General features: G+C 42.5%; 1 protein-coding gene across 4 annotated transcripts in view; it reads right to left on the reverse strand.

Annotated features, from left to right (window-relative positions):
• Positions 1-12,094, reverse strand: part of NAPB (NSF attachment protein beta) — a 40,641-nt gene extending 28,547 nt beyond the window's left edge. The window contains exon 1 of one of the 4 annotated variants that reach the window (XM_043603006.1): positions 11,907-12,094. In XM_043603006.1, coding sequence (XP_043458941.1) covers positions 11,907-12,004 — 98 coding nt within the window. In that variant the 5' untranslated portion in view covers positions 12,005-12,094. Of the gene's footprint in view, positions 1-652; positions 862-5,916; positions 6,132-11,906 lie in introns of those variants that run through there. The other 3 variants (XM_043603007.1, XM_043603005.1, XM_043603008.1) reach the window with 3 other exon arrangements.
• Positions 12,095-15,040: the final 2,946 nt, after the last annotated feature.

Here is a 15,040-nt window from a genome sequence, read left to right on the forward strand (position 1 = left end):
TTGAAGAAAAAAATGGTTTCTCTACCATGAAAGAAAACAGTGACTAGCCTGGATAAGAACCACTACCACCACTACCATTCCCTCCACCACTATCATCTATCACCTTCACCACCTCCACCACCATCATCACCATTACCAACACCTCCACTACCATCACCACCACCATTACCAACACCTCCATCACCACCACCACCACCACCACCACCACCACCTACACCATCATCAATCACCTTCACCACCTCCACCACCATCACCATTACCAACACCTCCACTACCATCACCACCACCACCACCACCTATACCATCATCAATCACCTTCACCACCTCTACCTTCACCACTACCATTACCGACACCTCTACCACCACGACCACCACCTTCATCATCATCACCACCACCACCACTTCTACCACCACCACCATCGCCTCCATCCTCTCCACCATGCAGCCCCAGCTGACCCCACCACCCCTCAATTCTACGAGCAAGGCTGACTCCCTCCTCTTCTTGATTATGCTTATTCAGGAGACATTCACTAAGATCAGTAAATGTCAGAAAGGCTAAGAAAAGAATGTTCTTGCCCAAGAGGAGATCAGAATGCTGAAGAAAAAATATTTAACTTCAGGGCTGGAAAAGATCTGAGAGTACTCATCCCACCTTCCATGTTCCACTGAAGAGATGTGGTCAGAGCCATGACATGTCCCACTGGTGAACTGCAGAGCAGCAATCCCATCCTGTCTGTTCTCATTCAGATGCTGGGGAGGTGGGAGGAGAGGGAGAAGAAGCCAGACTGGGAAATTACATCCCATTATTTCAGAGAGCTCCAATAATATCTACATGCAGACAAATCACTGATCTTTTAAAAACCAATTAATCCTCGAATAATCTAAAGTCTTGATTTTTCCTCATCCTGAGTAAGAACTATTTCAGAGCACTACAAAACACTGGCAACTATAGTACATCCTCTTCTAAGACTGTGGGTGGGAAGAGGGGGACGTTAAAGTAGAATCATGAGGACTAATGGCACACACATCCTGAGACCTACCCAAAAGCAAAGGAGGCAACTGCTGAGGTACAAATAAAGCTGCTTCTAAAATCACAAAATACCTGAGTAAAAGTATCATAAAAGGTGATAACTGACAGTGCTGTGATAATGTGAAAGCAGAATTAGAGACAAAATCTAATCCTATCATCAGAGTATGCTGAAGGGATGTCAAACTACACCAAAGGACTACAAACAGGGAGAAGCCCCACAAACAGGACAGCTCCTTATTTTCACTATGAGCAACATTACTTTAGCCTATAGGCTGACTGAGGACAGACACTACCACAGGGCTTGGCACACAGGACTCAATAATAATGCTGACTTCTCAGAGTCTGGATGGAAGAAACTATCCATAGTACAGTTTTTTGATAGTGTTCCCATATATCATTCGAAACAATAAGCAAATACAGAAAGCATCCAGAAAAGGAAAGGAAAATTAGGAATCTGTTTAAAATATCTCTACCATTAATAGAAACACTGTTCTCTACTCACAACACAACAAGGTTGACATCAAACCTGCAGCATTTTCCACACCAAGCAATTTTCTAGTTCTTTGCAGCCACCAGCTGGGTGTCCTACAATTCAATTCAATTGTAACACTACCCGGTCAGTGCAGACCCCACAGGTTAAGGGCCTAGTCCCACAAGACTGCCCCCACTTCAGACACCAATCTCAAGCAGTGAGTCCTCAAAGTACTCATATCTCTAACTTGGCTACAAATCAGGGGTTCCCACAACCCCCTCTTCAATCTGATTAATTTGGTAGAACTCACAGAACTCAGGCAAACTATTTATGATCACAAATGATGTAACTCAGAAGCAGCTAAATGGAAGAGATGTATCCAGGGAGGTATATAGGCAGGGAGTGCAAGGGGCATCCACACCAGCTCCAGGGGCGCCACATGCTCACCACCTCCACATGCTCACCACCTCAGAAGTTTTCCAAACCCATCATTTGGAGTTCTGTTAAGGTTCCATACACAGGCATGACTGATCACTGGCCACTGGTGATTAACTCAGTCCCCAACCCCTCTCCCCTCCTGGGAGGCTTAGGGGTGAGGCCGAAAGTTCCAACCCTCTAATCATATGGTTGGCTCCTCGGACAACCAGCCCCCATCCTGAAGCCAACTGGGAACCCACCAACAGTCACCTCATTAGCATACACTACAGTATGGTTGAAAGGGGCTTATTATCATACAGGAAATGCTTCTCGCACCCTCACCACTCAGGATCCCACAAGGGCTTTACTGTGTCAGGAACCAGGGATGAAGAACAAATATATACTTCCTATTATATCACAACATCACAGCCACATAGAACTATTTATTCTATTTTTTACCTTCCATAAGCAACTTATTTTCATCTGCACTTCATTTCTATAATCTCTAGATTCTAAAAACTTGTTTTCCTAGATAAACACAACCCTTTCAAGATTAATTAACTGCTAAGTTTAATATATTTCTAAACAGTCCAACTTCTTTCATGCGATGCAGAGAGTAGAGGTCTGCAGCAGGAAGAAGCTCTTCATCAAGCTACCTTGAACTCTTATACCAAAAATGTCTATAAAACCATTAGATCAAGGTCATTTGTTTTTTCACAAACAGTAATAGGAGGAGCAGTGACAAGGACACAGTTTTGGACAAAGTCAGACTATAGGAACACTGTCATTTATTAGATAGGTCCTGCCAGCACAGAGCAGGCAGCCCCTCCAGGGCCTCAGAGAAATTCCACCAGAGCAGCCAGCAGAAGCTGGGCATGAGGACCACACCATCAACATTGATGCAGCCTCAGTGCCCTGTCTTGGCCTCTGGATTCCATTTTCTGAGAACTTTTCACTTTAAAAATAATCATAGATTCTTAGACACAGAAAACAATCTGAGACATTTAAGGAATGTCTGACAAAAGTGTCATTTCCTGAAATGAAGTTTGCGAGAACATGTAGAGCAAAGAAAGTTCGTTTTGATTTTGGTAACAGTCCCAGTGCCTGGACTTGGTATGGAGAGTAACCTTTCTTACAGAGGAGAGAATGTATATTTGGACCTATTAATAAAACAAATCAAGATACTTAAATATACAATAAAACGAACAACAGTAATTATTGGATAAACTCAGAAATGACATGCACAACATGACTTGCCATGAGAAGTTTTTACATTTAATCTCAATCTTTATAAAAATTCAATCTTCAAACTGAAACACTGATGAGACCTGGAAATTCTACAGGATCATGGTTAGTGACTAAATACCAACTTGTCCTAACATCCTCCAAACCCAGACACATCAACAAGGAGCAGATACAACCACCTGTAATCCGTGCCAACAGCAAAACTAGGAGAATTCAACAAGATGAAGAAATAATAGACTGGAGAAATAAAACCCCCCAACTAGCAGAGCCAGTGACACTGCTCCTGCTGGACGACAGGAGGAAATGCATGGACATGAGGGGATGAGGCAGGGTCCAGCAGCAAGGAAGGGCTGCACAAGAGTGAGGGAACATAGAAGCCAGGTGGAGACCTAGAGGGCTGGAGCACTGGGCCTGGGGAACTAGAGGGGAACTTGGCTAGAGGTGGCCCTGCTTCTGGGGGAGGCAGGGGCAGATCTATGGAAGCTTAGTCGTGAAGGGAAAGACAGCAAGTGGTGGAAGATAAGAGTCTTAGAAAACAAAGGGGTGTCACAGCACTGGGAGTCACACCAAGCCCCTACTCACCCCTCCCTTATAGTTGTCATCAAAAAAAGTCCTTAATGGTATCAACAGAAGAGAGCATTCAAATTAAGAAACCCGTGAAACCACCCAAACCCCTCATCTTTCATCACAGAAACATTGTTATGAGACCAAGAAACTCCAACACTAAACAAAAAAGGTAAGCAGCATCCATACAAAGCTACAATGTTCCAAGAATAAAAACTCTGCAGCTGACAAAAATGTCCCCCCCAAACTACCCCAAGGCAAACAATCCCATATAACTTAAATATTATTAAACAATCATTTATAGATATGAAACTATACCACAGTTCAGAAATTCAAAACTCAGAATGCAAGAGCATTCAGGGGAACAGAATATGCCACCTCAAAATAAACTACTTTGGCATAATGAAAATGAGAATGGAGGAAAATGAGAATAGCAGATACAGAAAGACACTTTCTCAGAGCTTCCCCTATTTGACTAAATGCAGAAACTTCTAAGAAATGGGGACTGCCATAAATCCCCTCTCCTGGAAAAGTTTTATGGTCGTGAAGCAGATGGAAAGTTGATACGGAGATGGGCTTGCACAAACAAACCTCACTCCTTTGTTCCCCAGTCTGCTGCTTCTTGGAAGCCTAAAACCTTTTGTCCTGACACTTCTCTACAAATGCACTGTTCTTTAAGATGCTATAAGCCCAAGTTCCAATCACCCCTTTGAGTTACCCATCACTGTACATGTTCAATACACTATTTATTCTTGTTAGTCTATATTCTGTCTAATTTGTAGAGCCCCAGCTGGAGAACCCAGGGGAGTAGAGAAAAAAGGTGAAGTTCTTCCTTCCTTACATGCACAAAAAAATAAGACTATGAACTCATTTCAAATTCTAGAAATTCTAGAAGGAAAAAAAGAAAAAGACCAAATCATCTCAGAAATAAAATCTTGGCTAGAACACACTTACAGGGAGAACAGATTCTACTGACACTGAGGAGAAAAATAAAAACACCCACGAGAATGGAAATGAAACAAGGGAGGGAAAAGGATCTAAGAAAAAGTGATAGAGAGGATAAGCAAAGAGCCAATATCCATGTAACTGGAGTCCCTGAAAAGGGAAGTAAAATATATCAAAACATTGAAACAATACTTAAAACTACACTTTCAGAAAATTTTATGGAAACAAAAGAAGAACTGAATCAAAATACCAAAAGGGCCTACCACGTACTGGGAAAACGGACTCAGAATGGTCTACTGTAAAACACATATAATAAAACTATTATATTTTATAAAGAAAAGCTCCAGGCTTCCAGGCAAAGTCACTTACAAAATTAAGAAAATCAGGTTAACTTCAACCAGACGTCAACAGCAACATACAAAGCAAGACAACATACAAAGCAAAACAATAGGGAACATTTCTGAACAAGCTCAAGGGAAAAACAGTGTGAGCCAAATATTACACAACCAGCCAAGCCAACCATTAAATACCAGCGATAGAAGCAAGAACTTAAGGAATATCACACTGGCTTCCATCTATGAGATAACTAGGGAACATAAGTAAAAATGCTGATGGTGGTGCCACGGAATATGTTTTATTATAGATCTAAGACAAAAAACAAACAAAAAGAGACAGAATCTGTTCCCAAAACAGATCTTCCCAACATCTGTTCCCCAAAAGTACAAATAACTGAACCCTGTCCTCCCACACACATATCACTGGACAAAGGGGAAAATTTAGAACAGGCTCAGTGATTGGCACATAGGTAATGGGTGTCTTTCACAGCAAACAAATTCTAGATGCCTACTGGAGCTAAGGGTATTAAAAAAGGTTACCAGTAGAACAAAAATACAAAATTTCCTAAATAAAAAGCAAAGAAAAGAGATCACATGAAGACTGCAAATAAAACATTACACATAATAAATAGAACGAAGCAGGATGACAGAATTAAAAACCAATCATATACCAGTCATACCAATAATATAAATGGACTGAAGATTTTTAGATTTTCTCAGAAAACAAAGGCCAATACAATATTGTGTGCTCAATACAAGAAATACAACTAAAATAAAGCTATTCTGAAAGGTTTAAGAATAAAGACATGGTCAAAAGGATACCACATACATCAACCAACTTTTATTTGATTTGTTCCAACAACAAATAACCGCCCAATCTCCAAAAGCTTCTTTCTCACTCACTTTACCTGTTATTGCAGGCTGATGGTGCTGGTTTTTTCTCCATGTGTCATGTCTCTCTATTCTGAATGCAGCCCTCTCTCTAGTGTACTCTTATGACAGAGAAAAACCACAGCAGAAGCAAGGGATAGCCCCTGCAGCTTCCACTTGGGTAGAGTGCACACCCCCTTGCACTTGCTCCCCCAGTCAAAGTCAGCTAAGGGCCAGGGCAGACTCAATGGGGAGGGGAAGTGCACTTTGCCCAGAGCCCAGCAGCACAGGTCACACGGCAGCAGGCAGAATGTACAATCCTCTTACATAACACAGTCCTAAAAGCAGGCAAACGCAAATAAGAAAGCAAGGACTGCTACTCCAGTATCAAACAAGGCAGAATTTGAGCTCAAAAACATCAAAAGAAAGAAAGAAATTCACTTCTTAATGCTAAAGATACAATTCATAATGAAATTATAGTAGTTGTGAACATCTATATACCAAAACATAGTAGACACCTTTATAAAGCAGAAACTACAAGACAAGAGATGCAAGAAGACAGAAACACACTTATAAGAGGACACGTGACTATACTCATTAGTCCAAAGCAAGTCAAGGGGACAAAAAATAAACACAAATGTGAAAGGCCTTGACAACATAATCAATGCCTAGATTTTCAGGATCTCTATCAAGTCATACACTCTGAGGAGAACATCCACCTTCTTTGCAAGTGTGCACGGGCCATTCATAAACACCAATCATATATCAGGTGGGAAAGAAAACCTCAGTAAGTTCTCTGATTATAATGAAATAAAACCAGAAATAAAAAATCAGGCTGTCTGGGTGGCTCAGTCAGTTGAGTGTCTAACTTCGGCTCAGGTCATGATTTCATGGTTCCTGAGTTCGAGCCCCACATTGGGCTAGCTGCTGTCAGTGTAGAGCTTGCTTCGGATCCTCTGTTCCCCTTTTTCTCTGCCCCTCCCCAGTTTGTGCTCTCTCTCTCAAAAATAAATAAACATTAAAAAAATAAAAAAATAAAAATCACATACAAGAAAAAAGCACCTTCATCTGGAACACAACCAGCAAACAACTCTTGGGTCAAAGGGGAAACGAATTACAATAAAAACACTATATACCAGGATCTGGGGGATACAATTAAAACATTAACACAGTTTTAAAGGAAAATTCATACATCAATATTTGGATCCACATAACTAAAATAATGGAAATACTGAAATATTCCATCCTCCATTTTCCCCAAAGGAGCCAGAGGGCAAAAGAAAAGAGAGCAACAGAGGTAAATAAAGCAGAAAACAGGAAACTAATAATACCTCTGAGTCAAAATATTAGCTGTTAGGAGAAAAAGGATCAAAAGAATCAAGAGAGAAGGGGAAACACACAAACACAAAAGTGACAGAGGAAAACAACTACTGAAATAAAGAACATTCAAAAAAGTCCGGATTTCACTAGAAAAGGGTTCCAACCTGAACCTTCAAAGACCAGAGCACCGGGTGAAAGGAAAATGTCTATATTCTCATGAAGCGCTTGTCACATCAATACTTCAACTTGATGGACCATCCACAAATGAATTGCAAAGACAATAATTCAAAAGAAAATATTTAAAAACAGAATCTAATAGCACATTAAAAAATAATACATTATAATCCATAGGAATTCAAGGAACGCCCCAACAGTTCAATATGAGGCTATCCAATCATTAACATATTAGTAACTAAGGAGAAAAATCATGTTTGTCTCCACACATATTAAAGAGACATTCAAAATATAACTCTTCTGGGGTGCTGGGTCCCCTTCTGCCTCTTCTAAACAAACACACCTCACAGGGCTCATGAGAATAAGAGAATATACGGTGAGCACTGCAAAAACTGCAAAAATGCAAACAGAATAAGGTCAATCTAGAAAGAGTTTGCCATTTGATACATAAACTGTAACTTGGCACTAATATTAGAAAACCAAATGTTCATAAATTAACAGTAATATAGCTCCATGCAGCTTAATAAGCATTCTAATACCTCAGTCAATCCTTACAATTCCGAAAGGCAGATTCTTTCCCTTTGCCCATTTGTAAGCTGAGAAAAACAAACTCCAAGAATGATTTACTGGGCTAGGGGTCACCACACTAATAGAGAGAGACTGAACCTAGGTTTGGTCTTCCTATATGTAATAATATAGGATACATTATTATAGCTTGTATATATGTTATAATTACCCAATATGTAGGTCTATTTTTTATATTCTAACATAATAAATTTATAAGAAATGTACATATATATTTCATATACTATACTACTTGTCTCTAAGTAAATCAGAGCTTAATGATTTTTCTTTTTTTAACGTTCAATCTGCACTTGAGTATCTATTGTAACTGAGGGGGTCCTAACTGCTTTACAAATGCTATCATATGTCCTCACCATATTTTGGCAAAACTTAAACACAATCTCTGTAGAAATAAAGCTAAGTGAAGAATACTGAAAATTTATGGCCTACAATGTTTAAAAAATATTCCCAATTTTCAAAAACAGCTAGGAAATTATAGACTCATAATTGTTTCAAGATAACCCAGTAGGATCTTTCATTAAATTTACTTTGACACTGCCAAATTTATGGCTCTTTACAAGCTTTATGACTGGGCAGGATTCAAAAGCAGGAGAAGGCAGTATGAACCATGCAGAACATCTTCTGACTGTCATTCTTAAGGAGCCATTCCCTTTCATGTGTACTGTGCTGGCTAGCCCCCACCTGGCCTCCTACAAACAAGATGGAGAAGACAGCAAGAGATGCCTTAGCAACTCCAAACTTTACTTTACTGTCATATTCAGGCCAGTTTAAGATCTCACTTGCAGCTCTTTAAGATTTTACATTTGAATTTGAAATTAACTACAAAATTTAATAGCTCACTCCTGGGAACAAACAAATTGAAAACGCTACTCTTTTGGTGGTAGTTTTGCTATACTGTGCTAAGCCCTTCAGAAAGAGTAAGTTTTAATTCAATTCCACAACTACAAAAACACACTACTGTCTAAATGGCAGTCAAGAAAAAAAGGAGAACACCAATAAGGGGTATTTTGTGATGGTTGCACCCCTTAGTGGCTTAGGAACATCTTGCAGACTAGCATGGGACTTGTGCCTTGTACACAGAATACATGACTGATCTTTTCTCGGGAATATACAATGTATATTTTCATGTAATCTTACTGAAAGCAATAAAAAATGAAGAGCTATAGTATAGTAGTGACAATACAGTATTGCCACGAAACCAGTGTGGGTGCTGGATAAACATGGAGTGAAGGAGATGAGCTCCTAATACATTTTAATCTGCAGTTAGGATAATGAGAATGAGTCCATGTAAAATATGCTGCAATAGGCTGAGCACCTAATTCTAATGGCTGCCATGTCATCAAAACAGCATCATCTGTCGCCTTTAAAGCACGAACCGGTCGGCTCTTAAATACATGGCTCAAATGATACTGATACTGATGATACATCGGTATGTGAGTTTTGTTAATTCAGGAGTCTGACATGGAGGTGGACTACACTGTGGTTTCAAGAAAGAATAACAAGTAGATGGGAAAATTCTGTATCAAAAGAAGGGTGACAGGGTAGACTACCAGGTAACCCAGTCTAGAAGGATAGGGACAGGTACAGATGATGCCAGACATAATAGAAGATTCTAAACATCTAAAATTGATACAGAATCGGTCTTTCCACAGTAACTGACAGAGAATTAGGGCTGGTTTTTAGCTTCAAGTAATTATATACTATTAAAACTCAGAGAACTGAGTACTCTTCTTCCCCAAGATTTCCTGGAACCAAGCATCACTGAAAATAACACAATTACTCCCCATAGGATAAATAACACATGGTACAAAGCCCTTTCAAATCTTTCATTAAAGGACCAAAGATCCAGTCCTAAAGGTCTTTGGCTCTGAAATCCTGTCAAAGTCACTTAATCTGTCTGGCCCTCTACTTCCTTGGTAAATATCAGATGACAATTTTGGCAAGTATGCTAATTAATATCATAGTCACCTTCTCCAATGGTTCTAAATGTTTTACATGCATAAACTCACTGAACCCTCACTATTAGATGTACTATTATTACCCCTTTTTACAGCAGACGAAACTGGGGCACGGAGAGGCTAAGTAACTTGCTCCCCATCCAAAAGCCTGCCATATCCAGGACAGACCTGGGACGCAATGACTTTTATGCAGGTTAAAGACAACAGTCTTCCTGTAAGGCCTGTCAATGAAATAGGTGATCAACAATCAAGGAGAGAAAAGATGTTTGTTTACAAACAAAAGCCTTTTCAAAATCCTTTTAGGATTATTGGCTCAAGACTTGGCCTAGCTTCATCAAAACAATAACACAACACTTCACAAAAAGGAGGGTTCCCTTGAGACAAGTATCAAGTGCTGTAATGTTCTCCTCTGCCAATTATAGATTCTCTTCCAGGGAAACACATCCTGACTTGAAATATGCTGTGACATTAAGATCACCTCCAGGCAGGAGGTGCTAGGACATTAAATTCTATTCAAATATATTTTAAATACTTTGTGAATCACAGAAAGGCGCTATTGTTTGGTGTTAGCATCAAGCATGAGAGAATGCTCCTTATAAATCATAACTTTTAAAGGGGAACAAAGTTATAATTCACTGCTATGTTCCAAACTACACATCACAGGAGAATTTAGAAACCAGCTAGGATAAATGCCCTTCCCAAGGTTCTTGAGGTTAGGAACCTTTACTTTTATGCATCTTTGCTTCCTGTACTACTGTGCACTGCATGAAACCTGCATCTAAGCATTTCCTGGAGATGTATCCACAATGGTAAAGTATTATATTATAATCAAGAGAATGAAGATGGCAAAACAAGCAGATTCCAAACTGAATTTAGTACATAAAATAAAACTGTTGAATAATGTAACAATTAAGTATTGGTCCTTCTCAAAAATAAAAATATGTTCTTGCTGTCGGCAAAGGATCTTCACTTTCAAAAAGAAAAACAGCACCACCACCACCACCACCACCACCACCACCACCACCACCACCACCACCACCAGGAATTTTCAGCCTCTCTAATCCTAAACAGCTGAATCATTCACATATTCAACCACCCAGAACGGTCAGTACAGGCTCTGCTTTTTGGGAAGTCCGAATTTAAAACCATACCCCAGGAGAACAGAAAATTACAGAAAATTAACGGGATTCCCAAAAGACGCCTACTTAGGAGCTGCGTTTATCCTTAATCAAACAGGAGGCCCTGGCAAACCCATCAATCTCTGGTGAAGTAAAAATACTACACTGAGAAAACGTATTCCTTCTCCAACGAACGTTTATTAAATGCCTACTTGGCGCAAGGCAAAGGAGCACCCCATCTCTGGAACCGAGGCGCCGCGCCAGTCTGCTCTTGCTCGGGGCCCACCGCCCAGCCAGATGCCGCCAGATGCGCGGGCCAGGCGCCTGGGCAGGGGTCCCCGGACCCGCCCCTCCGGCTCCTCCTGGGGTCGCCTCTGGCCAACACAAGTCTCTGAGAGATGTGGGTTCAGCCGTGGGGAAAAGAACAAATCTGTCCTGCCGCGGCGGTGACGGCCCTCCTCCAAAAGAGGCCACGGGACCCCCGCAACAACGCAGGGACAGCGCCGGGCCGGAGGGGGCGTGGAGGGGTGGGGGGGCCCTCTGGGGACCCCAGGGGATATCTGGAGGGTGCGCTGCGGCTGACGGACCGCGAGAGACTGTAGAGGTTCTGGGGAGCGTGTGAGGGAGAGGTCTGGGGGCTTTAGGGGATGGGGGACACGCAGGGGTGCTGAGATTCCCTGGGGCGTTCTTGGGAGAGGGGTCCCTGGGAGGCTCTAAGACTTAGCAGCTCTCCGGAGGATGTATGGGAAATGAGGGCCGCTGGGCGTTCCAGAGGTGGAGGGGGGATTCAACAGGGCGCGCATGGGGGTCGGACAGCTAGGGAGAGGGCCTGGGAAGGAGACCCCTTCAGGGCACGCGCGGTCTAGCGCTCACCCAAACAGCCCTCGGAGGAAGGAGTGGGAGGCCTTGACTCTCTTCTCCGCCTCCGCCATCAGCTGCACCGCCTCACGCTCCTTCCCCGCGCTGTCCATGTCGCCTGCTATCGCCGCCACTACCGCCTAACCTGGCTCGGATGCGCCTTCCGCGCCTTCACCCTCCTCTCGCAGCAGCGGGTCGCGCAGGCATGGCGCGCAAGGCCTATCGGGACTTGTAGTCCAAGGCTGGTCACTGGCGGCGGAGATGCGCGAGGCCTCAACTACAATTCCCAGAAGGCCGCTGAGCCGGGCCGGGTGGAGATCTGAGCTAGCGGACTAGCGGCGCCCGGGATTTCGAGATGGGGGGCGTGACTCTCTGTATGGGTCTTAGTCCAAGGTGAACTTTAATCTTTCAAGTATACGGGGAAATGGAAAATGCCCCGTGGCTTTCCAGTAAGGATAACCTCAAACATGCAGCCTCACGTTGGTTCAGGAATCCCTGCTCACCACGACTGATAACCTGGCAATGGGATGGTTGAGCAAACGGAGGATAACAGATTGGAACGTTCAACCTACGCGCAAATTTTGCAAAAGGGAATGTAACGCAGCCACCAAAAGCAATTTCATTAACCATGTGATGCCTATCCACCCACCCACCCGCCAGCAACAGCTGGCAGAGAGAGCCATTTTTATCTCCAGAGCAAGGCGTTTAAGAATGTAATCATTTTCCCCAATATAAATTCAGAGTTATTTTTCAGTCTCCCCATATTTTAGCCTTATGTTGGCCCTCTCCTCCTTGGTTATAAATGAGTTGCATTTATGCTATATATGCGTAATCCACTCTTTTAATTGACTGAATTATTTTCTATGGATGGGAGGCTTTGAACTTTCGTATCCTTTACGTGGTGCTGGCCATAGGGGGTGAGTCTTCTGGAGCACAATTCTGCCTGCCAGGAAGACTATCCATAGATAGATGCTATCGTGTGCCAACAATTTCCAGGCCTGTCCGGGAGGGAGGTGTTTTTTTGTTTGTTTTGTTTTGCTTTTTGCTTTTGTTTTTGTTTTTTTAAATACAAAGTCTAGACCATTTATTTGGCAATGCTAAAGCAGAGGTGGTGAAGCAAATATGAAAGTCACTGCCAAATGAGAACTTGTGACAACATTAAACTATTAATAAATACACTGTGGGCACTGGAACACAATATATATCTAAGAAAATGAAGTCTATCTTTAGAGAGCAAGACAACAAGGGTGAAACTCCTTGAAAGGTAACTAAAGCATAGATCGCAGAGTTCATACATTGAAGGTGCTCTAGAATCACTCTATCAGATCTGCAAGCAGGGTTTACTTGCTATTACTACATGCAATACTCTAACTTCGAAATCCCAATTTGTGTGCTTTTGAAGCAGTATTGGAGAAGAAGGAGGCAGGAAATTAGAGGTGGCAGTAAATGCAGGAGTAATGAGAAAAACTGCAAAACTGGAAATAAGCACTTGCAAAGCAGAGCAGTCCACAGGGATTTTCAGAGTGAGGCCAACTCAAAAGCTCTTAAGTGCGGCATCATTATGTTGAATAAAGCAGCTCCCAAAGCTGGCCCAATGCAGAAACTCCAAAGGATGTTCAAGAAATACTGATTCCTAAGCCACTGGCTTTTTCTGTTAGGATCTCCTGAAGTTGAGATCTAGGAAATGTACATTTTAAAAGGAACTCTCTGCTGCTATTGTCAAGCACACAGTACTAGATTTTCAAATCTGTGGTCAGCTCAAAAGGAGATGGAATGGACTGCCTCCTCCAAACCAGAACATGCAGTTAAGAGTGGCAGGGCACATAGTGACATTTTTTATGTTTGGGTATTTCCTTCATTCTCTTCTTTCTGTCAGGCACATCCTTCCCCAGTCCACACCCAAGTGGCATAAAAACTTCAAGCTGTAATTGTTGTGTAGAGCACATGTTTCTTCTCCCAGAGGCTAGATTAGGGGATGTGGCAGGGCAGAGAGGCAAACCTCACAGAGTGAGGATGGCTGAGAGAAAGATAAGGAATCTACCAAGCAGGAGAGAAATGGAGACCTGCTCTCATGTGGGCCAGGGAGGGTGTGAGGCCCTCAAGTAGGAGCCGTCCTAGAGTAGGTCCAAAGGACCTACACCTGTGCTGACCAGGATGATGGCCACTCACCACAAGTGGCTATTTAAATGTAAATCAAATAATATGAAATCAAATGTAAAATTTCATTCATCAGCCACACTAGCCACATTTCAACTGCTCAATGGCCACATGTAGCTAGTCAGCTACCATATTGGACTACACAGATACAGAACATTTCTATTTAAAGCATAACCTAGTGGACAACGCTGACTTAGATATACTTTGCTTTTCAGCAACTCTGGGCATTTAGAAGAAAAGATTTCAGACAGTTTCTGAGAAGATGGAGCAGGAAAGGAGAAGCTTGCACCCTGAACCAGGCAGAACCAAGCAGGATCTGTAGGTCTTCCCCTATGATCAGGGTAGACACACAGACATTTAGACTGAATGAACACATAGGAGGTCAAATTGGAATGTCAAGTATCCCTCTATTCACCCTGAGAGGTGGTCTGCAAAGGTAAGGCTGAAGCCATCTGAGAATAGCCAGCTCTAAGAGAGGCAGAGTCAGAAAATTATCTGTGTGAAAAACAAGATGTGGCCATCTGCACGTGTTCACAGTAGGGGGTGCAGCATGGCTGGAGTCCTGTGTGGAGACTAGCACCAAGGGAAGGTGCAGAAGGCACAAATGCATTGTACTTCCAGGATTGCGTGGGCTGGTGTCTTCAGTGACCAGTGCAGGTGCCCAGTGCCCTGGGTGAGTATCTCCCTAGAGCTGAGTGTAGCTGGCTCCTGCTACTACTGCCCTACCCGCAGTTGAACAGCAGGTACCAGTTACTAAGTGGTACCAGTTCATTTAGTGTCACCCACCTCCCTTCCCTCTGATTCTAAAGTCTGTAGGAAACTTCTGGCCATGACTAGCATTGGGTGTTCCCATGCCTGTGGGTCCCAACTGCCAGCACCTGGAGTTCTCCTAAGTGTTCTCTTTGGCCTTCCAGCCTGCTCTGCTTGAATGCTGGAGAAGTGGGGAGGATTAATTAACTACACTAATAGGGGAATTAATGCCTCTTGGCCTT

Source organism: Prionailurus bengalensis, chromosome A3 (assembly GCF_016509475.1).
Source record: "Prionailurus bengalensis isolate Pbe53 chromosome A3, Fcat_Pben_1.1_paternal_pri, whole genome shotgun sequence".
In the NCBI taxonomy this organism is placed as follows: domain Eukaryota; kingdom Metazoa; phylum Chordata; class Mammalia; order Carnivora; family Felidae; genus Prionailurus; species Prionailurus bengalensis.